The sequence below is a fragment of the Lycium ferocissimum genome, chromosome 3 (assembly GCF_029784015.1).
Source record: "Lycium ferocissimum isolate CSIRO_LF1 chromosome 3, AGI_CSIRO_Lferr_CH_V1, whole genome shotgun sequence".
Lineage (NCBI taxonomy): Eukaryota > Viridiplantae > Streptophyta > Magnoliopsida > Solanales > Solanaceae > Lycium > Lycium ferocissimum.
The window spans coordinates 986,844-1,012,778 of record NC_081344.1 but is presented as its reverse complement, the minus strand read 5'-3'; the positions used below and the strand labels follow the sequence as shown (position 1 = coordinate 1,012,778).

The 25,935-nt window shown below is 36.8% G+C and overlaps 4 protein-coding genes across 5 annotated transcripts; 2 read left to right on the top strand and 2 right to left on the bottom strand.

Annotated features, from left to right (window-relative positions):
- The first annotated feature begins 5,765 nt into the window (after positions 1-5,765).
- Positions 5,766-7,387, top strand: LOC132050727 (uncharacterized). Its single transcript, XM_059442097.1, has one exon. The coding sequence runs from the start codon at positions 5,766-5,768 to the stop codon at positions 7,134-7,136; it is 1,371 nt and encodes a 456-aa protein (XP_059298080.1). The 3' UTR covers positions 7,137-7,387.
- Positions 7,388-7,532: 145 nt separating this feature from the next.
- On the bottom strand, positions 7,533-9,736 carry LOC132049141 (ras-related protein RABA4d-like). The gene is made up of 2 exons (XM_059439832.1): positions 9,151-9,736; positions 7,533-8,212 (listed from the first exon to the last, which is right to left on the bottom strand). Exons 1-2 carry the CDS (start codon positions 9,375-9,377, stop codon positions 7,765-7,767), a joined length of 675 nt encoding a protein of 224 aa, XP_059295815.1. The 5' UTR covers positions 9,378-9,736; the 3' UTR covers positions 7,533-7,764.
- Positions 9,737-13,262: 3,526 nt separating this feature from the next.
- On the top strand, positions 13,263-19,688 carry LOC132049139 (squalene synthase-like). Of its 2 annotated transcripts, XR_009413055.1 has the most exons (14): positions 13,263-13,606; positions 14,997-15,039; positions 15,680-15,769; positions 16,462-16,537; positions 16,808-16,877; positions 17,100-17,243; positions 17,331-17,435; positions 17,529-17,675; positions 17,866-17,941; positions 18,188-18,276; positions 18,860-18,951; positions 19,026-19,074; positions 19,154-19,599; positions 19,649-19,688. XR_009413055.1 is itself a non-coding variant. In XM_059439830.1 (13 exons), the coding sequence occupies exons 1-13, from the start codon at positions 13,406-13,408 to the stop codon at positions 19,205-19,207; spliced, it is 1,236 nt and encodes a 411-aa protein (XP_059295813.1). In that variant the 5' UTR covers positions 13,263-13,405; the 3' UTR covers positions 19,208-19,688. The 2 variants fall into 2 exon arrangements, 1 of the variants encoding a protein (XP_059295813.1); XM_059439830.1 differs by having other exon boundaries at positions 19,154-19,688.
- Positions 19,689-20,918: 1,230 nt separating this feature from the next.
- LOC132049140 (transcription factor bHLH130) lies at positions 20,919-24,599 on the bottom strand. Its single transcript, XM_059439831.1, has 6 exons — positions 23,851-24,599; positions 21,982-22,289; positions 21,721-21,891; positions 21,480-21,545; positions 21,336-21,404; positions 20,919-21,258 (listed from the first exon to the last, which is right to left on the bottom strand). The coding sequence occupies exons 1-6, from the start codon at positions 24,281-24,283 to the stop codon at positions 21,202-21,204; spliced, it is 1,104 nt and encodes a 367-aa protein (XP_059295814.1). The 5' UTR covers positions 24,284-24,599; the 3' UTR covers positions 20,919-21,201.
- Positions 24,600-25,935: the final 1,336 nt, after the last annotated feature.

Genomic DNA, 25,935 nt, shown 5'->3' with positions numbered 1-25,935 from the left:
AAAGTGCGAGTTTTGGCTAAATTCGTGACATTCTTGGGCCATGTGATTTCGGATGATGGCGTTAGAGTCGATACTCGAAAATAGAAGTTGTAAGACTTGGCCAAGGCCTACGACGCCTACGAGTAAGTTCGTAGTTTTCGGGATCAGGCTATTATAGAAGATTTGTAGAGGGCTTTTCATCTATCTCGGCCCCCGACAAAGCTAACCCGAGAAGTCAAGCAAAATTTCGGTGGAATGACGTCGCGGCGTAGCTTCCAAGAGTTGAAAAGACGCATCACCTCGGCTACTAGTTTAACAACCTCCAAGGGCGGACGGCTATGTTATATATTGTGATGCTTCGGTGTCGGGCTAGGATGTGTGTTAACGCAAAGACGGAAGAGCCATTGCTTATGCCTCGAGGCACCGCGAAAGCATGAAAAGAACTACCCGACTCATGATTTAGAATTAGCTGCGTTATTCATGCCTTGAAAATGCGGAGACATTATTTGTACGGTGTGCGTGTTGATATCTATACAGATCATAAAGAGCCTTCAATATATCTTTAAACGTAAGGAGTTGAATGCGACAGAGGCGTGGTTAGAATTATCAAGGACTATGATGTTGATATTCCGTACCACCCGGAAAAAGCTAATGTAGTAGTCGACGCACTTAGCCACCGACCAATGCGGTTCATGAAGTTCTCCTCCGAAAAAGAAAGAAATGGTTCATGAGCTCCATCAGCTAGCTAACCTTGGAGTGAGAATAATCGATTCAGGCGATGCAGGAGTTAGAATCAATAATCCCACAGTTTCGTCCTTGGATTCAGAAATAAAAGAGCGACAATACGAGGATACCAAATTAGAGTATTATAAAGGTGTGAAATTTCCAAAGAAAGGTCACCGTTTTGAAGTTTCGACGGTACGGGGTTCTCGAGTACCGAATAGGCTATGTGTCCGGATGTGCGGCACTTCGCCGCCAAATCTTAGAAGAAGCTCATTGCTCCCGCGTATTCCATCCCCCCTGAGCGACAAAAATGTATCATGATCTTAAATCGATGTATTGGTGGGATGGCATGAAAAGAGACATAGCGTAATTTGTGGCCAAATGCCCGAATTGTCGGCAAGTAAGGAAGATAGAACATCGAAGCCGTGAGGGTTATTACAAGCAATGGAAATTCCTACATGGAAATGGGAAGTGATCAATATGGATTTCATTGTAGGATTGCCTGTTCCCGAGGTAAGTATGATTCTGTATGGGTGATCGTGGATAGATTGACAAAGGCAGCTCATTTTCTTCCAGTGAGAACCACCTACTCGGCAGAAGATTATGCAAGACTGTACATTAAAGAAATTGTGAGGCTTCATGGTATTCCAATATCTATCATCACAGACAGAGGAGCACAATTTACAGCTAAGTTCTGGAAATCCTTCCAAGAAGGTCTAGGTACTCAAGTAAGGCTCAGCACGGCATTTCACCCGCAGACTGACGGACAAGCCGAGCGCACTATACAGACCTTGGAAGATATGTTAAGGGCATGTGTTTTAGATTTTGGTGGTAGTTGGGATGACCACTTACCCTTAATCGAATTTTCCTATAACAACAGTTATCATTCCAGTATCAAAATGGCTCCGTATGAAGCTCTGTATGGAAGGAGATGTAGATCTCCAATTGGATGGTTTGACGTCGGAGAAGTGCAGTTGATAGGCCCCGAACTGATCCAACAAGCGGTAGAGAAAGTCAAGGTGATCCGAGATCGATTGTTGACACCAAAGTCGCCAAAAGTCTTATGCGGACAATCGCCGGTGAGATCTAGAATTCCAAGTCAATGATTGGGTGTTCTTGAAAGTGTCACCGATGAAAGGAGTGATGAGATTTGGCAAAAAGGGAAAGTTGAGTCTGCGATATATTGGACCCTATAGAATCACCCGTAAGGTGGGTCAAGTAGCATATGAATTAGACTTGCCTACAGAGTTTGAATTAGTTCACCCGGTATTTCATGTCTCAATGCTCCGCAAATGTGTTGGAGATCCCACAAAGATTGTACCAGTTGATGATGTTCAGATTACAGAAAAGCTAGCCTATGAAGAAGTGCCTATTGCCATAGTAGACAGACAAATACGAAGGCTTCGAAATAAGGAAATAGCATCAGTCAAGGTCTTATGGCGAAATAACAATCGAGAAGAGATGACGTGGGAAGCAGAAGAAAGAATGAGATCCACATATCCGCACTTATTTCAGCCCCTGGTGAGAAATTTATGATGAGACATCGAGATTACGAGGTACGTATGTTTTAGTTTTGTGTTTTTGGTCGTGTGTGGCCATAGATGTGTTGATATCGTGATATGGCCCGTGAGGCAAAGATATTGTGGGTTGTTGTAACAAAGAGGTAATGTCCAATTGCAAAGGAAACTCGGCAAAATTTTTCAGAATCCCTCGAGTGTCGAACATTCGAGGACGAATGTTCCAAAGCGGGGGGAAGAATGACACCTCGAAATTTTTCCGTACTTGAGTGACGAGTAGAACGATGAAGAGCTTGAGTATATGATGTGTTGTTAAGTTGGGAATGGCCAATCATGAATTTTGTGGAAATAATAAAGTTGCGAAGATTTCCCAGCCAGTGGTCGTATAGTAACAATACGGCTCGTAAAGTGATTTACTGACCAGATAGTGTGATCGTCCTCCAAGCAGTCAAAAATCTCAACTTTCTGTTTTTCTTAAGCTTAAATACGGCATGGAGGACGGACCGTAACCAGTATACTTGGTCCGTAAACTGTGGTTTACGACCACTGTACAGCCGACGACTGTTTATTAAAAATCAGCCAGGATTAATATAAGGGACCCTTTTTCATTCTCATTTCATTTCCATACTTCACCTCCACACTTCAAGAAATCTCTAGAGAGTTCCAAACATTTCATCCATGAGAAATCCAAGAAATCAAGAGGATCAAGTAAAGGAAACCCATTAAAAGTCATCCTCATCAAGAAATCCCAAGAGAGATAAACTAGGGTTTTGGTGCTAAGGGTGAATCACCACTCCAAGCTTATTCCTCTATTATTTAAGGTAAGTTTCATGACCTTTACATGCTATTTGAAGTATTTATAAGTCGAGACTCATGAATTGTAGAAGTGCATAACAAATGGGTCATCAATGGATGAATAATGTCATTATTGGTTAGTAGTTGGCTCGAGTCATGGAAACGAATATGTTGATGATATAAATGTGTTATAAATGACCTATAGAACATGAAATGAGTGTTGGATACGAAAGAATACGATGATGGATTTTTAGTCATGATTATGGGAAATTGAGGTGAATTATGAAATGCGAATCATATGAATGAATGATGATTGTTGTTAATCATATTGTGATTATTATTATGAATGTTGGGAGCTGATATGGAATATGGCGGAAGGTAGTATAAACAAGGGAAGCGCCGCCCAAATTTCTATAGCTTTAGTAAGTATGTTTTTACGATGACATAGCTAATGTCGATATGAATTCCATTGAAGGTATAGACAAGCGCATTAAGGAGAACGAACAAGCGATAGAGTAGCTAAGCGACAAAGGTATGTGAGGCTAATCCCTTTCCTTCTAAGGCATGAGTCCTATGGCATGAATTCCTCTTTTACTATGAATGTTCCATCTCCAAGAAAGTTAAGAGTCCTCTCTCATGAATAGCTATACGAGATAAGAAATATAAGATGAATACGAAATGATGATAGCAAGCTAAAGTCTAGAAATGCTATAGTCTATGATATGACGCCTCTAAGAAGCTAATGATGACATTTATGTAATTTAATGATATTGATCATTGTGCACACCCACCTTATGCTTGTTCCTTAAGGTGAGGCGTAATACGTAAGAATGCTCATAATGACATCGGGGGTCCACGACCCACGTCACCCCGATAAAGTATGAATAGCTAAGAGTCCCTATGCATGTATTGTAATACGTATATGATGTCAAGCATACCATGATGAGTTATGATAAGCATACCATGATAAGCATGTTATGATAAGTATGATGATATCACACCGCGCCTATATGGCCGGCAGTCATGCCAAGGCGGGCATTTATACACACCATGGCCAAATGGTACGTAAAGGCATACACCACTAGTGGGCTGGACATGAGATAATATCCTGGACGCAGGCTATTGATGATGCTAATGATATTGATTATTACACCGCACCTATATGGTCGGGCAGTTATTACAGTTATGTATATATGATATGATGATGAGTACGAAAGTAAGTCAGCATGCATGATCATCCTTATGATTCAGTCAGTTACAGATTGCTCCTTGTTTTATGCCTCCTCAGTTTATTGATGCTTCATTATTGTTTATGCTTCACATACTCAGTACTAATATCTGTACTGACGTCCTTTCTTCTGACGCTCGCTGCTCATGCCCACGTAGACAAGGAGGGGTGGCCCGATCAGGAGCTAGCAAGCCAGATTCGAGAGCACTCCATATTCCTGTTGCCAGGCTGCATTTCTCTTTGGTATATATATATATCCGTATAATCATGTTTTTGGGCATGACGGGGTCCCGTCCCGCCCGTATGTCTAGTATTCAAGAGAGGCTCGTAGATACGCAGCAACAGGTAGTCTGTCCCATGACTTTACGTATACGCATGTATATATTATTTTGGGATAGGCCGAAGTGGCTTATGTTTATAAAAGCAAACGTATTTCGTAAAATTCCATGCATAATGACATGAAAGTTATAAGATGAATAATAGCGCATAAAGGTGTAAGTGAGTCAGTGTTAGTGGTTAGCCCCTGAGCAATTGCCGCGCCCGTAGCTCGGGTCGTGACACCAGCTTAATTAAAAAAAAAAATCACAAAGCAAATGTTTGAATTCGCTGCCTTAATGCATCTTAAATTTTATTCCAACCTGCCCAAATGTGAAAGGCTGCTGTGTTTATTACAACATGCTTAAATAAACCTGTGTCTTCACAGAACGAGGAACAAAAATGGGCAGAGCTTATTACAACATGCTTAACTTAAATTCTGCCTTAAGGCAGAATTTACATAAGGCAAATTATGCCTGATGGGGCAAAGTTTCCTGCAAACTATGCCTTATCAGTAGAGTTTGCTAAGGCATAGTTTGCCTGCAAAACTCTACCTTAAGGCATAGTTTGTAAGAGAACTCTGCCTCATCAAGAGTTTGTAGGCAACTTCTGCTCAGTAAATTTCTTTTTTAATTTTCGTTGAGCAAGGATTCGAACCCGAAATCCTGAGATTTTAGATGAAAGATAAAAGTTAAATACTTTTATTTTGATGGGCAAAAATTAAAGATCACCCCAAAATAAAGGCATTACTGCGAATTGAAATTAACACTAGAGGCTTCACACAACTACAGGGCTGCGTTGATGGCCCACTAAACATGTCACTGGTATTTAATTTGGTAGTCTAAAATAGTCCTTAAGTTTGAATTTGAGTGATCACATGAGGAACAAAAGAAAGATAAATGATTTTACTAAGCCATAGATTTCAAATAATATTTACTTTCTTGGAATTTATGAGCCGGAAATATAACGGAAATAGGTTTTATTATATTTTTCAGAAAGTTAATATTTTAATAATCGCCTACGCTTTTTTAAACGTAAATAACACCCGACCCAAAAAAAAAAAAAAAAAAAAAAACGAAAATCTTCCAAAACAAAAAAGAGAGAGAGTAGCTGCAACAAAGGCTTACATATACTAGCTAGTACCATTGATTCGTTCGTCCATTACACTGCAACTTGGCAGGCTAGTGCAACGGAAGATAGAAGCAGAAATGTATAATGCTGGCAATAAACCCTTGCCCACCCAAAATTTGAATACAGAGCAGAACATAAATGAAGTTGAACCCAAAAATCGACGAATAACTCAGTTCCTGCGAACTGCTTTTGCTGATGCCTGCTCAGACCTTCCTCCTCCTAGTGACGGTGCGTTGAATCACTTCAGCCATCGTCATCCTTTGCTTCGACTGCACTTTCGAGCCAAAGAAGGAATCCGATGCAATTTTTGTGATATCTTAATCTCTGGTCTAGGTTATGGTTGCGATAATTGTGATTATTACCTTCATGACGTGTGTAGTAATTTCCCTAGAGAAATTCGCCATGATTTTCATCCCGGATATAACCACTCTCTTATTCTCCGACCCTTTAAAGCTGCCCGCCCAGAACAATTTCTTTGTAGGGCTTGTGGACTTGAGGATTCTAAGGATCATTCTCTGTTCCAATCATACTATTGCTGTGAATCTTGCAACTTCAGTATTCACGTTGAATGTGCTTCTATACCCATAACCTTGAACAAAAAAGTGAAATACCCACTTCATCTGTTCGTTTCTTTCCCAATAACAAGTGAGGCTGCTACTCTCTTTTGCTCAATTTGTACTGAAGAAGTTCCTACTTCGGGCTTCTGGGTATTTTACAACCATGATCATGATTACCTCTGTCACTTCGACTGTGCTGCTGTAACCGAATATGCAAGGGAGAGTGGTTCCATGGGTAAACTTCAAATCCGGCTTCAAACTCTGGCAACCACAAATCGCCCTCCTATGCTAGCAGGTCAACCGAATGCAGTTTTCACGCATTTCTCTCACCGCCATGCTCTCAAGGAATATAAGTCGGACAAGGCCATAAATTGCAGCATGTGCGGCATCGAGTTTTCGACAGGGTACTTTTGTAGTGGTTGCAATTACTTTATCGACAAGATTTGCTTCTCCATTCCATCCATGATACAGCATGTGTCTCATCTCCAACACCCTCTCAAGTTAACTTGCTACTTAGATTTTCAAAATGAGAATATCAATTGCCCAGGCTGCGATGCTGATTTCAAATACTATGGCAGGGCGTACTATTGCACCCAATGTAAATTCATTATTAATCGTCATTGTGCTTCAGCTCCCAGGACCTTGACCTTGGGGGATAATGTCTCTTACGAGCTCTTCGATTCATTCCCGTTCAAACATGAGAAGGCAAAGATTAAATGCAACATTTGTTCCAAGAACGTGGTGCCGAAAGGCAAAATGTTATACTATAGTCTGGAGCGTGATGAAGCTTTGCATGTTGTTTGTGCTATCGGAAAAGAATCTGGCAACAATGAGGCAAACCATGACAGGTTATCAATTCAACGCTTAAACGAAGTGAGGATAGCTGAGTAAACCCAACTTAGTTCCTCCGCAAGACGGGAAGTTTCGCAAAGTTGCAGTATGTAGGTGTTTGTTTTTGGCTGTGTGTTATGGCTTAGTGTGTTTTGTTTCTTAACTTTTTGTCCTTTTTGTTTTCGGCTGGTGTTCTTGTTTCTGCTATGTGATTTTAGTAATGTGTCTGTTGTTTGTGTTATCTTGGAATGTAAACTCTGCTGCCCTTCTTATTTTGACGGTTAATCGTAGTTTACTCTGGATTTTACTCTTCTTTTGTTGAAATCTCTAATAGTGAAAAAGGAACACATAGTTGATACTCGTTAGTTTTATCCATGCCAAGCAGAGGCGGAGCTAGGATTTTGAATTTATGGGCCCTGTGTTCTAGAAAAGCCAACTTACTGGATTCTGGATAAGATATTTATGCATATTAAGTGAATTTTTAAACACACATAGAGGGCAGAACCCATAGACAGGCTTGTAGCTCCGCCCCTGATGCCCACTCAGCAACTTAATGAACTGTATACATACTAAGCTAAACAAACTATCTAATCAACTTCATCCTCAATTCTACATAAAATATAAATCATTTCCCATGATATACCAGGATTTTGGATAAATAAAAAGTCCTCCAGAATTCAATAGAAAGTCACGACGACATGCAGCATCCACCACTATTCCCACCAGAATCCGAATCCTGGCCAGGAACAATGATCCTGGTTCCCTTTAGAGATTGTGACTTTCCATAATCCGCTCCTGGATTTGCAGTGAGCGTATTCTTGCCAATGATTTTATAAATTTCTGTCAAAATTGTCATAAATGCACTCTCAACATTTGTGGATTGAAGAGCTGATGTTTCCGTAAAGAAAAGATTCTCCCTTTCTGCAAATTCTTGAGCATCTTCGACTGGTACAGCTCGAAGAGTTCCTAAATCACATTTGTTCGCGATGAGCATTATAACTATGTTTTTGTCTGCATGACCTCTTAGTTCCTCCAGCCATCTCGCCATATGATCAAATGATTGGCGCTTTGTTAAGTCGTAGACTAGCATCGCGCCAACTGCACCTCGATAATATGCACTTGTTACTGCTCTGTACCTGAGAAAGAGGAGATATTTGTTGAGTTACAATAATATCAAATTGGGTAAAGTTATTGAGATTCTTAAGTATGACAAAAGAAGAATTTTTGTTGGTATTTCACCCTCTCTCAATTTAGAGAATACAACCAGTTGTACAAAAACAGAACTGAAAAATTAAGACGGGCAAGGGGTGCTTAAAAGCTATATTGCTCGGACTATTTAGAAGTGTCAATGGGTGCGTGTTGAATCCTTCAAAAGTAGAGTAAATTTTTTGGAGAGTCCGAGCAACATAGCTTAACAGAAAGGGCTTGTCAATATGAAGATGAAAAGGTACTCGCTTCTGTACTACTGACATAACGATGAACTGATGATTAATTTTCAAGTTAAAATTTGCTAGAAACATGAATGGTCCTGAAATTTTAGCCAAGATCATAAGACAGATCTGAATTCTGCAGACAGCACAGGCACCACAAAGTCCCAACCACTGAAATGTCATATATATTCTAGTGCTAGGAGTAGGATTAATCATTTTTAAGAGGAAATTATGAATTAAGACAAGTAGCTTCTACAATGATGGATGAATCTCCGAAATAAATCTGAATCGCAATATAAACCACTCTTTAGAAATATTCATCACAACAACAAAAACGCCTCAATCTCAAGCAAGTTGGAGTCAGCCATCCGAATCCTCACTCACCATGTCGTTCCATTTGGGCTCTATCTCAAACCTATATTGTAACAAAATAAAAGGTACTAGGAGTTCTCTATATCTTTATACATCTAGACAGAACTAGATGACTCCTATAACACACAAGACCTAATATAAATTTGCTAACATGCCTATAACATATTCCTAACTAATAAGTATCACCTGTACAAATTATTCGCTAAGTCTGCATGGATTCACGAAAGAAAAACAATGCATCAATGCATAACATTTTGAAAAAAAGAACCAACCTTTCTTGTCCTGCAGTGTCCCAAATCTGTGCCTTTACGGTTTTGTTATCTACTTGAAGAGTTTTTGTTTGAAATTCAACCCCAATTGTAGCCTTTGAATCTAAGTTAAATTCATTTCTTGCAAATCTAGCCAGTAATTGAGATTTTCCAACTGCAGAATCTCCAATTAAAACAATCTTGAAAACATAATCAATCTTTTGATTATAATCTCCATACAAATTCGACATTATAACCCGAAAAATTTCCCCTTAACCCAATATTTGTATCAGCCTCTCTTCCAAATCTCCAAATTTTAGCATATGATTGAGAATTAGTGTTAATTAAAATTTGTATTGAAAAAAAAATACAAATAAAGCAAGATCTCAGTCAGGATATATGGAAATGAACAAGATGCCAATGCCAATTTCTCGTGAATTTGAAATTACGTGGGGGATTTATATAATAATCTTGATGAAATGCAGCATTTGAATTGGAGTTAGGCTTAGGATTTCAATCAAATTAAATTAAAAGTGGAAGATCTTTTGCTTCATTCATTCATAGGAGACTGGAGGAGAATGGAGGAATTGGAAAAATACCAACGGTTAGTGTGGGTCCCTTCAACTGTTTTCTGGAAAAGAAAAAAATATAAGGATTCTTTTTTTCTTTTCTTTTTTGAACTTTTTTTTTTTCCTGGACTTTAATACAAATAAAATTGTCATAGGCATAGCTAACATATTTAGTAAATGTTGAAAAAGTATTAGTATATATTTAGTAGAATCCTGCCTTTTCAATCTATCCACTGAAAATTTCTACCATTTAATTATAGTTATGTTTGTTTCTCAATAAGATTTTGTCAATAGAGACTGAACATATTTCAGGAACTAGCACCAACAATTAGTATTTGTTGAAATCGATATTCAATAATAATGGACCCTTATTGGAATTATTATTGACAAATCACCTAAGATATTCGACACAAACTGAATGACTTGCCTTCATTTTCGTCATTTAATGGCGATGGAATATAAATTTAAGTGAAAATACTTCTCTAACGCAGATGGACCATTGCCTAACAAAAGATATTAAATTGAATTAGAATGCTTATCATAATTATTGATTCAGAGATGTACTAATATTCTTGAAGCTGGTCAATCGTTGTCGAGTGTTTATCACAGACGTACGTAATGAATAGATTAAAATATAAATTAGAAATTTGTTTGTGGACAGTAGCTGCGTGTGAGGAGCCCATTCCATTAGGTGAATCTTTCAAATCTCCACAAGTCGACATACCTTTTGTTTGTTTATTTTTTTGTCAAGTCCACGTACCCATTTTTTTTTTTTTTTTTGGGTCAAGTCGACATACTCTCTGCTGTGAATTTAAGTTATATATACTGATAAAATAATGTATTTTTCATTATATTAGTATGATTTGATATGCTATAATTATGTAACTAACTATTTATTTATTGTAGATTAATAATTAACTATTAAATATAATTATCTACAATTATTTTTTAAGTAACCTGATTATGAAAATAATTTTTAAGAGACATTGCATAGAACTTTAGACTCCCCAACTACTAGCTACTATTATGTTACTAATTACTCTCTCCTTCCCAATTATGTGGCATACTTCTCTTTTTAGTTTTTCCCAAAAAGAATGTCACATTTCTACATTTAAAAACAAAATTTTATGAGATATTTACAACCACACAAATGTCTAAGGCTAAATTTCAAAAGTATTTTTTTCTTTTTTAAATCTCATGTCAAGTTAAATAATGCCACATGAATTGAGACAGAGGCAATATATAGTTAACTTGTCGGCAGATAACCCTGTATATTAATCCGCATGCGCCATTATACATTATTGAATTTGATTACTACGGCTCAGGTCAATAGTCAAAATGCACATCGGTCCTTCCCTGTGGATTCACGTTTGTGTGAATTCAAAACAGGAATAAAACAAAGAAGGAGACAAATTGTTCAAACATCAAATCATTTCTGCATTATGTGTCCCCTCATAATGTATCTACCCCACAGGGCAGGACCTATGTGCACAGTGGCAGAACCACATGCATCCAAGGAGTGTCGACCGACGTAAATTACGTATAGTTATATATGAAAAAGGGTCAAATATACCCTTATACTATTAGAAAAGAGTTAAATATATCCCTCGTTATACTTTAGGTTCACATATGCCTTTTCCGTTATATTTTGGGTTCAAATATACCTTTCTTTTATACTTTCAGCCTAAATATACCCTTCCTCGTTAAAATTGTCCAGCGCTTTATATTAGTATACGACGCGACATCGATAACTCGACGAGTGCGACACCACATGACATGCCACCTCACTACCCCAATCCATTTACCCTTTCTTCCCCTTCTTCTTCCACCACTACCATCTCTTCCCATTCACAACCTTTACGATCATTAGCAATGAAATGATTTTATTATACTTCTAGAGGGAAGTTTAGGTCGTAATCTAATGAACTTCCTCTGGGATTTTGATAACCACCAATGAGTTTAGAAACAGAAGATTGGATCTAACCAAAAGAAGTATCCAATTTCTTCCATATCCGAAATTCCAAAATTTCAGTAAAACGATAAGGCAATGATTATTGATAACAAGGCATCATATATTTATTGATACATTCACGCATTTATTCAAATTACACTTTAATGTGTCACTACGCCACCATTGGAAAACCACATTCTTCACCAATAAACCAGCGGAAAATGCCGAAAAAGATGAAGATTAATAGAAAATTGCATTCTTCACCCATAAAACAGCGAAAAAATTACTAAACAAAGAAAAATTCACTAGAAAACAACACGCTTCTGCTTAGCTGTAAAACACAGTAAACTCTATTACAATAATCATTTTTCATCTGCTTAAACTGAGGAAATTTTGCTAAAACTGAGAAATCAGATAGAAAACTGCATTCTTTAACTGTAAACCGGATTGAATATTATTCATTAAACCGCATTCTTGATCAGCAGAACAGCAAACTTGTGAACTGATAAATTATAAGGGGGTGCTAATGGTTGCAAAGGTTGTGGAGGGAAGGAGATGGTAGTGGTGGAAGAAGGGAAAGAAAGGGGTAAATGGGTTCGGGTGGTGAGGTGGCATGCCATGTGGTGTCCACCTCATCGAGTTGTCAATGTCACGTCATATGTCATATCCACCTTGGACAATTTTAACGAGGAAGGGTATACTTGGAATCAAAGTATAAAAGAAGGGTATATTTGAACCCAAAGATCGGGAAGGCAGATATTTGAATTCAAAGATAACGAAGATATTTAATCCTTTTCTCGACAAGACAAGTAGTATATTTGACCCTTTTCCGTAATGAAAATACATAAAAGGCTCAAATATGCTATTGAACTATCGGAAATGGCTCATTTAAGCCACTCATCAATAGTTTGATCCACTTATGCCATCGAACTATCGGAAATGGCTCATTTATGCCACTTATCAATAATTTGACTCATTTATGTCATCGCCCGTTACCAAAATGACTCATCCATGCTATTTTTCATTAACGTCAATTTTACAATACCAGATATGACACGTGGCCTCCAACTAGATTATGGTTGGTGGGTAAGGTGTACGAGTCAGATTTTTTATTAATTTGAGATTTAAAATTGGGCTGGTTTAATTAAATGACATAAACATCTAATTAGAGGCTACGTGTCATATCTGGTATTATAAAACTGGCGTTAATAAAAAATAATATTGATGAGTCATCTTGATAACAGACGATGGCATAAATGAGCCAAACTATTGACGAGTAGCATAAATGAGTCATTTCCGATAGTTCGATGGCATTGAACCGCTTGAGATAATCTTTTGCATTTTTCAGAATGTTCAAAAGTTAATATATGTACATAAACATGGAAAATCTACCCTATATATATTGTAATTTTTTATCGAGGGTGTTATGCTCTAAATCCGCCTCTGGCAGCTGGGACCTGTGTTCGAACCCTTGCTCAGCATTTTTCCGTTTTGATTAATGATAACATTAAAATGAGTGACCTATGACCCTTAAATTTTGGATTCGCCACTGCTACTTTACAAAGGTAGAGTTAATGTCTGGATACATCCTATCCTTCCAGACCCTACTTGTGGGATACAGGGGTATGTTGTTGTTGCTGCTGCTCATAAATTCTCTATTTTCTCATATCCTTTATATATACTGTCAATATTGAGGCTCTTGTGGTCACACTTGTTCTGAAATAGTACTGCCCATCGCCTAAGAGAGAAAACGTAGACAATGAGGTTACTAAGAATGGGGGAGATAATGAGGCATCCAGATGAGTTATCCCCATTGATGAAGCTCATGCTATCTGCTAAACACATCGAAAAGAAGACGCCATTGCAGCCACACTGGGCCTTCTGCTATATTACTCTCCGAAAGGTCTCTCGTAGTTTTGCTCTCGTCATTCAACAGCTTCCTAGCGATCTTCGAGACGTAGTAAGTTAAAGCTTCCTTTTTAAAGTAAGTTACATGCTATATAACATGTTAATATAATATTAAATCAACGGAAAAGGTTCAAAAATACCCCTAACGTATGGGAAATGGCTCACAAATACCCTCCATCCACGTATTGGTCTAAAAATACCCCTCCATCCACCTATTTGGTCCAAAAATACCCTCAACCTATTTTTTGGCTCAAGAATACCCTCAAACTCACCCTAATTTTGATGGTATTTTTTCAATTTTAAAATGCTACTTGGCTTGTTTTGATTGGCCATATATATTATTTAATTTAAAAATTAAACTCCACCCGAAATCCAATCCCGTTGAGCCATTTTTTAAAACCCACATTTCATTCGAAGAACATAAATGAGACAATTCGTGGGTGAAACTTCTTCCATTAATTGGATACGCAGAGATGGTACTATTATCTTTCTTTCATTTTCTTATTATATGACATAATTCCTCACAGTTTGTTGACCTACAAGACAAACTTGAGATAGATTTCTATTTGAAAAGTTAACCTTTATCTCTTCTATTCTTGGTCAATAAACAATTCATAGAGTTCCATATATTTCAGATGCTATTTTCCAGAATATGACGAGGTTATTCTTGTTGGCTATTGTTTTTCTCTATTTATGTGTTTTCAATCAAAGTATTTAAGGAAAAGCGGATGATATTTTTACAACCAGGAATATCATATGCAACAGATAGAATAGAAAAGTATGGACCTTAAAATTAAAAAATATATGTGGCCAATCAAAACAAGCCACGTGGCATTTTAAAATTGAAAAAATACTATCAAAATTAGGGTGTTAGTAATAGCATTTTGAGCCCAAAAAATACGGTATTTTTGGACCAATAAGTTTTAATGGATGAAGATTTCACCCATTTCCCATACGTTGGGGGTATTTTTGGACCTTTTCCGTTAAATCAATGTATAAGTCATTTGTTTTTCTTTCCTTTGTTTTTGTCCTTAATTAAATTCATCTCTAGAAACAAAATGTAGCACCTATATCTTTTATGCATGGATTTTCTTCGGTAGGCTAATCTTATATGGTCACTCAACTTTCATTTTATTGGTACCAAAATCACTAAATTGTTTTTACAAAGAAAAATTACTTAACTTTATCTAAATATAACTGCACTATTTTTGGTAAGCATGGATTCATTCAACTGTTAACGCGCTAGGAGGAAAGAACTGAAATGTTTTCCATGGTATTTAGATAAAATTGAGTCATCTTTTAGTTACAAATTTATTTTGATGACTTCATTGATACTTAAGTACTAAAGTTGAGTTCCAAAAATAATTTGAAGCAATAAAATAAAGTTGAATCAATGGGTGAAATTATCCTTGAGTCTTATAAATTTCTGTTCAACTCTGCAGGTTTGTGTTTACTATTTGGTTCTTCGAGCACTTGACACTGTTGGTATGTTTAATTCCATAATCTCTCATTGGTCTAATTTCATGAATATATTGTAGGAAGTCTTTGCTTTACTATATTTGTTGATCTCTATAATTAGAAATTGTTGGAAATTCTCTATTTAGTGGACTCATATATTTAATATGATGGTACATAGATTGCTATCAATTAAAGAAGCTCATTTTTTTGATCTAATAAAGTGTTATTTTTATGGGCTATATATATAAATCTAATGAATTTTATATGTATAGAAACTTAATTAACTTTTCAATTATAGTGGATGGGTTCATAACCGAAGAGTTACCACTCTTTTGAAAGATTACCTCTGAAGAGTACGCCTCTTCTGAAAGTTTGCCTCGGAAAGGTTGTCTTATTAATAAATATATTGTTTGTGGTCTCTATGTCTGCTACCGATTCTTTTACTCTCTGTCTCGTTAAACAGTACCATAAAGAAAGTAATAAGACTAAAAAGATCATGACTTCCTTCAACCGATTCTTACAATGATTCAAGGTAAGTGTCCTTACTAATCTTCTAGATTTATATCTCTGCATAATGATTTACTTGCGATCTCGTGTGGACTCTATAAAGTTTTCCAACAGAAATTTTGTATTCTCTAATTTCGTTTTTCCCCCTTCAAATGGACAGAGGATGATACCAGCTTAGCCACTGAGGTTAGAGTACCTATCTTGAGAAACTTTTATTGCCACTTCTATGATCCTGAATGGCATTTTTCATGTAAGTTCTCTTTCTTCTCCAACATGTCAATTACTCTTAACTTACGCTCTTCACTCCGTCTTGTTATATTTCCCAACTTGGTTAATCTTGTTTTTGTAATTTAAGAGGCTCGATTTGGAAAGCGTAGTTGGTTTTTGTAATTTCTTGTTATATGGTGGGGGGCAGTGACCAGAAATCCTAATAAGGGGATTCAAAGAAGCAAAGTTGCTATACTTTAAAATTTCCTGTATGTTGATGGGAATTGACGTGTACGAAAAAGTTGTTTTTAACGTGTACGAAAAAGTAATTTTTACCCTACTGCAGAATATTATTTCCGGACGAAGGAGGTTCAATTGAACGACCTGCTTTACCTTTAGCTCCACCACTAGATGGGGCAGGGGCTTAGCTAGAGGAGGAGGAGGTTCATCGTTGGAAAATCCCACTATATATATATATAAGGTCAATTTTTTAACGTGTATATATAGTAGATGCTGAGCCCCTAGTGAAAATTTACCGACGCCACTGAGTGGGGGGATCTGTTCGAGAGTTGACTGGCTTTTTACATAACAGTTGTTTTTCTGAAAAAATACGACTTGAGAGTAGACTGGCTCTTCATTATTGATTCCTATTTCTGTTTTATGTTAGTTGATCTTATTTTGTGATACTCTTTTAAGTTTTCTAGGTAGTAGCCTTATACCAATTGTTATTCTTAGGTGGTACAAAGGCCTTCAAGGTTCTCATGGACCAATTCCATCATGTTTCCACTGCTTTCCTGGAGCTTGGTACAAAGTGAGTTCTTACAAAATAAAAAATTGTTGCTTTTCTGGTATTAACATATTATTGCAGATTGAAAAATTTATTGTAAGATATTTAGGGAGATTTACACGAGTTCACAAGATGTGCTTCATGGATCTTCTCAACTTCATGTAGTGATAATAATAAACAGTCCATTTATAGTAGTAATATACTTTGAAGCTTATCATAGTTTGACTTCAAAAATCGATACGATGCTATATCGCATATGAGTATTTGATATGAATCATTCTGTGTATTTTTCAGTTATCAGGAGGTGATTAAGGATATTACCAAGAGAATGGGTGAAGGAATGGCAAAATTTCTATGCAAGGAGGTGAATAAGGATATGAACAAATTATGAATTACAGACCATGTCTAATTCTCATGATGAACTTCATTGCGTGTTTATTAAAATGGACGGATTCAAAGTATACATAATAAGATCAGACACATTTTGAACTTGCTGACTCTAAATCCTGAATTCACTTATGCTTCTAAGATCACCGGCCCCTTAATCCTCGTAAATTTCACTTAAATGTCATCTGGTCTCGTGCAGGTAGAAACAATCAACGATTATAATGAATATTGTCACTATGCAGCTGGACTTTGTGGATTAGGATTGTCAAAACTTTTTTATGCTTCTGGAAGAGAAGATTTAGCACCAGAATCCCTCTCCATTTCCATGGGTTTATTTCTTCAGGTATTGGCCCCAAACATGTTTAGCAGCTCTCTTAAAAAGCTTTGTATGCTGACTGATGACACAAGCATATTTGGTTATGTATTTCAGAAAATAAGCATCATTAGAGATTACCTGGAGGACATAAATGAAGTACCCAAGTGTCGAATGTTTTGGCCCCGTCAAATTTGGACTAAATATGTTAACAAACTCGAGGTTTGTTTTCATCATAAAAAGTGATATTTCCTCTTTTGAAGTTCATATGTTGATTTATTGCTCAGTAATTGCCATCTTCTTTATGTGCCTCAGGACTTTAAGTATGAGGAAAACTCAGCCAAGGCAGTACAATGTCTGAACGAAATGGTCACTAATGCTTTGTTACATGCAGAAGATTGTCTGGCTTACATGTCTAATTTACGCGATCCAGCCATCTTTCGGTTCTGTGCAATTCCTCAGGTATTCATCGCTATTTTCCCGTATGTCCTAATTTTTTGCACCACGTATTGGTCTGTGTATGTGAATGTGACATGATCTGTTCTAGAAAGCGCAAACAAAATCAGTTTGAGCTTTACATTTTAGTAATCACTCAATTTGCACTTATACTATTTGGAGCTCTCACTGCCTTGTGACTTTCATATACTTCTAGATCATAAATATGGGGAATTTGACGATGTACTACAACAACGGTGAAATTTTCAAAGGTGTTGTTGAAATGAGACGAGGTAAGGATACACAACTTATCAATATGCATGTCTATTATTTCAATCAGACTAGGTAATCCGTAATATACACGATTCTCAGTATATATGTCAAATTTTTCCTACCGACTAAATTGCTCGTATGTTTTGGTTGGACAACTGATCTGGCTCCTAAGAATTGCCCGATGTGGAATATTAAGGCGTCCGATAATATTTTGTGAATAACAACAATTTCTCACTATGTCTTGTTCTTTGGTTTCTTCTTTCTAGGCCTCTGTGCTAAGATTATTGATCAGACCAAGACAATGGTGGATATCTACGGAGCTTTCTTTGACTTCTGCTGCATAATGGAATCGAAGGTATAACACGTCTATTCTCAAAACAACCTTAACTCTGCAGTCAGTGGCAGAGCCACCCTTGTCTCCTTTGCTGAAAAACTACACTGTGTAGTTAGATGAACTAAAAATTACATATGCATACTGTATGTAGAATCCCCGTGGCTTCTTTGTGTTTTTAGTGCTTCATATTTTGACTCTCCGATCCTGATTTCGTCACTGTCTACAGTTCTGACTTACTCATTCTAGAGGTTATTGGCTAAGTTTATAATTGCTCAATTTTCCTTTTTCGTGTTCACATCTGCATCATTAGAGTTTTTCATCCTAATACCTCAAGAGTATAGCTTAAATGAAGCAGTGAGAACTCATATAGCCGACCCCAACTTGCTTGGGACTGAAGCGTGTTTGTTGTTGTTGTCGCCCCTCTAGAGTTAGCCCCATGATGAGCTAGACCGTAAAATTCTAAATTAGTCCGTCTCATAAATGTGGAGCCTTTGATGTTCAAATTATAGCTGAAGTTTGACTATGGTTGTCCTTTGTTTCAAAACTTGATACTTCAATTTGATCGTGCTCCACTAAAAAAAAACTTATCGATGGATTCTTTCAGGTTGACTGTGATGATCCAAATGCAACGAGTACTTTGAAGAGGCTTGAAGCAATCTTGAGAACCTGCAGACACTCTGGAACCTTGAATCAAAGGTTTGTTATGTTTCCTTGTAGTTCTTTTCTGGAAATGTTTTACAGTATCAGTTGATGACTTTATATACCACCAGGAAATCTTTCATATTCAGCCATCAGCCTAAATATATTCTTCCAGTTTTGGTGAGTTTTTATGCTGATATTACATATACTTCTGTTTTTCTGCATTCATTCTTTTCTTAGAGACTCAATTTCTTTGCAGACTATTTTATTTTTCATCACGCTGGCTATTCTTTTATCCACGAAAATAGCTTAGAGACCATGGGGAGCATTCAGACAAATTGATCCCATTTTTACTGGCCTACCAGAAAATGAAAGAAAGGAAGCTAGGATCAGTTATTGGAAATTCTCATGTTTATGTTGCTTCATTTCATCCCATTTCAGTCCATCCAATATGAGCTGACGCACGAGCATTATTGAAGCTTGTTTCCATCTCATGCCTCATTTAATACTTTCTTGGTTATTTTAGATTCGCTCTTGATAAATTCTGAAAGATAATCTTGTGATCTTCACAAGAAGAAGGGGGCATAAAAAGTAGGGTGTGGTTTTGTGTTGTCTGTGGGGTGAGGGGGGTGGACAGTAAAATGTCATCCATGTCCCTCCCCGCACACCCTTAGTGCTAGGTCGCCCTTGTCCAAGGGATGTCAAGTGAAACAAATGGTTTCGTCAGAAATTATATTGTACAAATAGTATAAAGATATTTGTTTTGTATATTTAAAGTAGTATAAATTGTTGAATTTCCTTGAGATAGGGAAGCTTCTGGTATAACACGGTGAAGGTGTCTCAAAAATTACTTAAGGTCGATTGTTTGTCCTTCACGTGTTAGTCTTTTATTACAGCACCTTTTAGTCTTTTATTACAGCACCTTACACACTAGTCAGCGTTGTGGGGCTGTCACGGGGCCAAATCTGTCACGTATCTTTGCACTTTTGTTTTCACATTTCCACCTCAAAAACTGATATGGTATGAGCATTCCCAAGGCAACCAACTAACCACTTCAATTCAATGAATACTATCAGCCCTTTTTTCTAATTGGACAACAAAAAAGGCATAGCAGTAAGCAGAGATGCTTCTTAAAATTTAGTGTCCATTCAAATAATAGAACAGGATCAATGCACCGAAGAGTACGGCCTACTGGTCAATAAAGTGGACCGAGAACTATGAAATTTCATATTTAAACCCCAACAGAGAAAATACTAGGTGATTTTTTTTATCTGTCCAAGCCTCGATGGAGTCGTGGATAAAGTTACCCAATACGTATGTTGATGGGAGGTATCAGGTATTCCATTAAATTAGTCGATGTGAGCCAAACTAGCCCGAATACCATGATTATTAAATAAAACAAATTTAAAAAAATAGAAAAGAATCAGATAAGGTTCCCTCCCCTCAGAGAAGAAAGAGAAACAAAAGGTCATATAGGCAGTTAAAGGTTTGAGTCATATAGGCTTTAATATTTAGATATGTTTGACTTCCACCGATAACAAACCTCAGCCATCAGCATCTTGGTTGGTCTATAAATAGAAAGAAGGGATCTACAGCTCATATATGATATCAAGTGGGCAAAAGGAAGCATTGACTTTTATGCTAATTCACCCTAACTTTATTATGCAAAAGAAAAAGGATTTATGCTATGTGCCCTCAGTGGTGAGCCAAAATTTTCATTGAGGGGATTCAGAATATAAAGAAGTAAGCACATGAAGAACCAAGGGGATTCCACATCAATTATTTATACAAAAATGATTAATTTTGACCTTGTATAGTCAGTATGATTTTTCGGCAAATGGGATTCGGATGATCCCCTGCGCCCCCTAGCTCCCCCCTGTTAGATCAGGGTCCTATAACAACACATGACTTTCAATATCAAACCTTATATCGTAACCTAAATATAGAGTAATTACTTGCTATAACCAGTTAAATCACACTGATCAGTATATATAATTGAAACTCAAATAGAAAGGGAATGCATATAACAAGGAATGCATAATCTTATTCTTGCATGTCCTATGCAACTAATGTACATTTTCCAACTAATTATGTTTGCTTGAACTTTGAAACATTGTTAGTCTCTAGCATCTATCATCTGCAAAATAACAGCCAAAGATCTGCTTTTTTTCTTCTTTGTAGTTATTCCTTGTAACTTTTTTCTTAAAGTTTCTAGCATCTACTTTTTTGAAAATAAACTCCATTCAAGTATACTCCTTCACTTATACTCTTTCTCCATTGTACAGAAGCAAATCAGACCCTTTGATTTCAATCTGGCTTCTGCATTGCTGAGCATTTGCAATTCGCCCGACAATCAGCGAGTACCTATAATCATAACATAAATGTGTGAGAAGTTTCAAAGACAAGATTGATTACTACAGATTATTGACCATTTGTTATACCTTGTACTGTTTTTGGAGGCCTTTAATGTACTCGACAGCCAAGTCTAGCATGTCTGCAGTGTTTGTTTGCTGTCAACATCAATTTTACACTTAGTAAGACCACTAAAAGAAAAAAAGAGAGTACTGAAATTGAAAGAAATCTACCTTGTCCATATTGGGAACAAGCTCTTGTAGCTTTCTCATTCTTTCGCTTATACGCGTTCTTCTCACCTGAAATACCACCATAGAGTTTTATCTCGCGAATTATACTAAGATACTTCTTGATTCAAAATTGAACTTTAAGCTTAGACTGCCTTCTTAGGAAATTTCAGATATTGTTACAAGATTTTGACAACAATGAACATAAGAGTTAGATTGGGACTAAGCATATTTATGCATGTCTTACCCTTTCTGCAATGCTTCTAGGATGAGTAGCACAGCCACGTTTAGCACGGATCTTACAGGGAATAGTGTCTTGAAAATGCAATAACTTCTCCATAGCTGCTATATCAGCTGGTGTCTTTGGTAAACTTAGGTGGTGTGACAAAATTGGAGGCCGATTTCCAAGTTCTTCCATCTGGTTGCACGCAAGATTTTCGATTCAAAATCCACATAACTTAACAAAAAATGATGTCAAATTATACCCTAACATTTATCCTCATCATACCTGAGCATTAGCAAAAAGCTTACTACCCTCATTATCTAACTCCCTTTTGTGGCCTGTTATAGTCTCCTGAAACTGTGAGGAATCACTCCAAGATGTAAAAGGAAATCCCATATTCTCGTCATCAGGGGCAGTTGCTATGCTGCTCTCGTTATCGACCTCTGAGATTCGAGATAACATTCCTAATGAAGAGGGTGTCCCGGATGGGAAGATAAAATGATCTTTCAACCGGCTTGAAGATGGAGATGAATCTACATTGGCACCATTTGCCATTCTATAACCTCCAGCACCGCCTTTTAACGTGGCATAGCCTGTAAATTGCCATTCAACCAATACAATTAGGACTAGCGAAAGTAGGTGGTGAGAAGCGGAAAAGCCATTAAAAACGACGATTGTAGACTCCTTGGTTCTGGCAAACAGATCACAATTACAAGTACATGGCATAGCCTGTAAATTTTCATTCAATCAACACAATTAGGACTAGGAAAAGAAGGTGAGAAGCCAAAAAAAATTAAAAAGGACGATTATTCGTGGAGGTTTCTATAGAAAGTCCCCTTGATTCTGGCAGACAGATCACAATTACAGGTACCTGGGAGCATATCAATGGAATGAACAAAATATGAATTTGTTATTCGTGCTTTTTTCGGTCTTGTACCTTAGAACACTGAACACTTACCTAAATCTTGAAAGTCTGAGTTTCTAAGGTAACTCATTAAAGGACCCCATTTCATACTGATGAAACTTATTCACTCAAACAGTGAAAGAAAAATACAAAAGAAATAAGGCTGCCATCACCTACTCCAATTTAGAACAGATATATGAACAGGATCTAAATCAGGGAAAAACCAGAATATCAACATAAATATACAACAACAACAACAACAACATACCCAGTGAAATCCCACAATGTCGGGTTTGGGGAGGGTAAATTGTACGCAGACCTTACCCTTACCTCGGAAGATAGGGAGGTTGTTTCCGAAAGACCCTCGGCTCAAAAGAAAACATGACGAGAAAAGGTCAGATAAGCACAAGCAGTTCAAAGCAATATGAAAACGAAACTAACGAAAGCGAAAAAGGCATGATAAATCAGTCTGGAAAAAAAAAAGAAAAGCAGTAGCTACCACAGATAAATAAGATAATTGAAGTATAAGAGCAACATATAGTAGCAAGAATCAAAGGACAATAAGTTATAGATCAAAACTGCGACTACTAGTACGAAGTGATACGCGGGACTACCTAGTAGCCTTCTACCCTAATCTGAGTCCTCCATAACCTCTTATCTAAGGTCACGTCCTCGGTAAGCTGAAACTGCGCCATGTACTATCTAAGCACCTCTCCCCAATACTTCTTCGGCCTACCTCTACCGCTTCTGAAACCATCCATAGCCAACCTCTCACATCTCCGCACTGGGTCATCTGTGTCTCTCCTCTTCACATACCCAAACCATCTCAGTCTCGCTTCCCGCATCTTGTCATCCACCAATGCCACTCCTACCTTATCCCAGATATCTTCATTCTTATCTCGCCTGGTGTGCCCACACATCCATCGCAACGTTCTCATTTCTGCGACTTTCATCTTTTGGACGTGGGAGTTCTTGACTGTCCAACACTCCACCCCATACAACAAAGTCGGTCTCACTACCACTTTGTAGAACTTTCCTTTAAATATAGTCTTTTGATATTTATGCATCTGCTTAATCTTTTAGCAACTACTAGAAACTCTAATTCCACATTAAAAAGAACTGAAAATATATATAACAATACTTGAACTATCAATGAATGCACCCTTTTACCTACTTAAAAAAAACAAAAGGGATAGCCCCAAATCTATAGTACTTTCCTAAAGAAGAAAAACAAGAATATGAAACAGTACCATTTTGAGAATTGAGGTGAGAGAATAAGCCAGCTGGAGAACTGTTTTGCCTCATAAGATTTGATGCCAATTTGTTTTGCCCCTGTTGATTATTACTTCCCAATAATGATCCCATCACCCTGTACCCACCACCATCCATATTAGACCCCACATGAGCAGTAGTAGTATTTTGCCTCGGATATTGAGGTGGCAACTGTGAATTACTACTACTACTACTCAAATTTGCAAACACTTTACTATCAAGTGAATTCTGAGACACCAATTGGTTATTTAAAGCAGCAAGATTGAATTTTGGGACCAACCCTTTATCTTCAGTGACCATATTTCCATTATTTCCAACACCATCAATGAAATTTTCAAGAAAAGAACTTGGAGCTGAACGAAACCTTAACAAACCAGAATTATTCTGGTTTTTCTCAAACTCTGAGTCCATTTTTGGAAAGCACCCTTATTTAAATTTGGAATTTGAAGAATATATAGAAACAAGAATAAGAAGATAACTAACTCTTGGGAATCACCATTGAAGAAAAGTAGTAAAACAGCTTGTTTGTTAAGCAGTATGGAGATAGAAATCTTCAAGAACAAGCAATAAAGAATAGTCTTTCAAGATTTTTTTTGGTTCTTTGCACAGAAGAGGCTTTTAGATCTCTTAGCAGCTTCTTTTGGAGTTTTATTTTCTTGAAAGAAGAATAGTAAATATGGAAAAAGGTGATGGAGAATTTTGGAAACTTAAGGGGCAAATAAGTGGAGGCTGGAGATACAAAAACAGAATAATCAATAAGGATTGTGGTGAAGTGAAAGAAGTATTATCTTATCCTTAATCATGTTTCGGGTTCGAGCCTGTAAAGTTAAATTATCTTAAAAACGCTTTATCCTTAATGTGAAATTTATTTGTGCGAATCGGATTCTGTTATTTTGTTGGGAAGTGTTTTACCACCTATGTGAAATTTATTGGTGCAAATTTGGATATAGTAGAACCTCAACTGCAGTGGCGAACTAACTAGTGTCAAGGGATTCAGCCGAACCTCATTCGTTGAAAAATTACACTGCATAAATAGAGTCGAAAAGATCTTTTTGAGTTATATGTGAGTTGTTGAATCCCTTGACATGCAGAAAAATTCTAGTGGTAAACGGGGTTCAAAATTGCTTTCGGTCATAAGTTTAAATTACAATTGTGACATTTTAATTTTTTTTTTGAGTTCCCTTGCATAAATTTCTAATTTCGTCACTGCTCAATTTAACACCGGGTGAGAAATAAAAAGAAAAAAAAAAAACAGAATGACCTCAAAATTTGAACCAGCTGATTCCCATACTCTTCTGTATAATGAATTTTTTAATCCTTTGAATGCTTTGGCTGCATATATTACTTGACGTTCAATGACATCAGCATAAAACCAAAGATATTTCGAATTTACTTTATAAGATAGTGTGACAAAAAGTTATTGCAGCTTTGTTTAACTTTTCAGGTTAAACTGTGAAATGGTAAATTAGATTGGAACATGCCAAAGAGATTAACTTTTTACAAAGACAGCCGTAAATTTAAGACTAAATATATATATACGTTAATCTAAAAATTTCTCAAAGCATAAATAACATGATTTTTCTGTTGTTTCTAATTTAAATAGCATAAATAATCATTTTATGAAATTGACTAATTCCATAACAAATGAGTGAAAAAATATGGTGTACAAGATGCTTAAAGAGTTGGTAGCTAAGGCTCATAAAGCTACAAGGAATCTCGCGGATTTGATTTTGATTTAGTTCTGAAAGAATTGGTTCTAAAAGGAAGATTGGGAGCAATGTTAAAATTACCTTTATAGAGTATGATTTATGGATCACGAGTTCAAGGGTGAAATTAGCTATTGATACTTGCGTCGGGCAGGTTGACTATATAACACTCTTCAGAACCCTACATGAACACAAAATACTTCATGTACGGGGCAATCTTCTTTTTTAAAGAATTGGTTCTAAAAATAGAGCCGAGAGTCTATCGGAAACAGTTTTTTTACCGCACAAAGATAGGGATAAGGTTTGTGTACACTAGATATGTGTGGTTGTTGTTGGTTCTCAAAATATGTTAGCAAA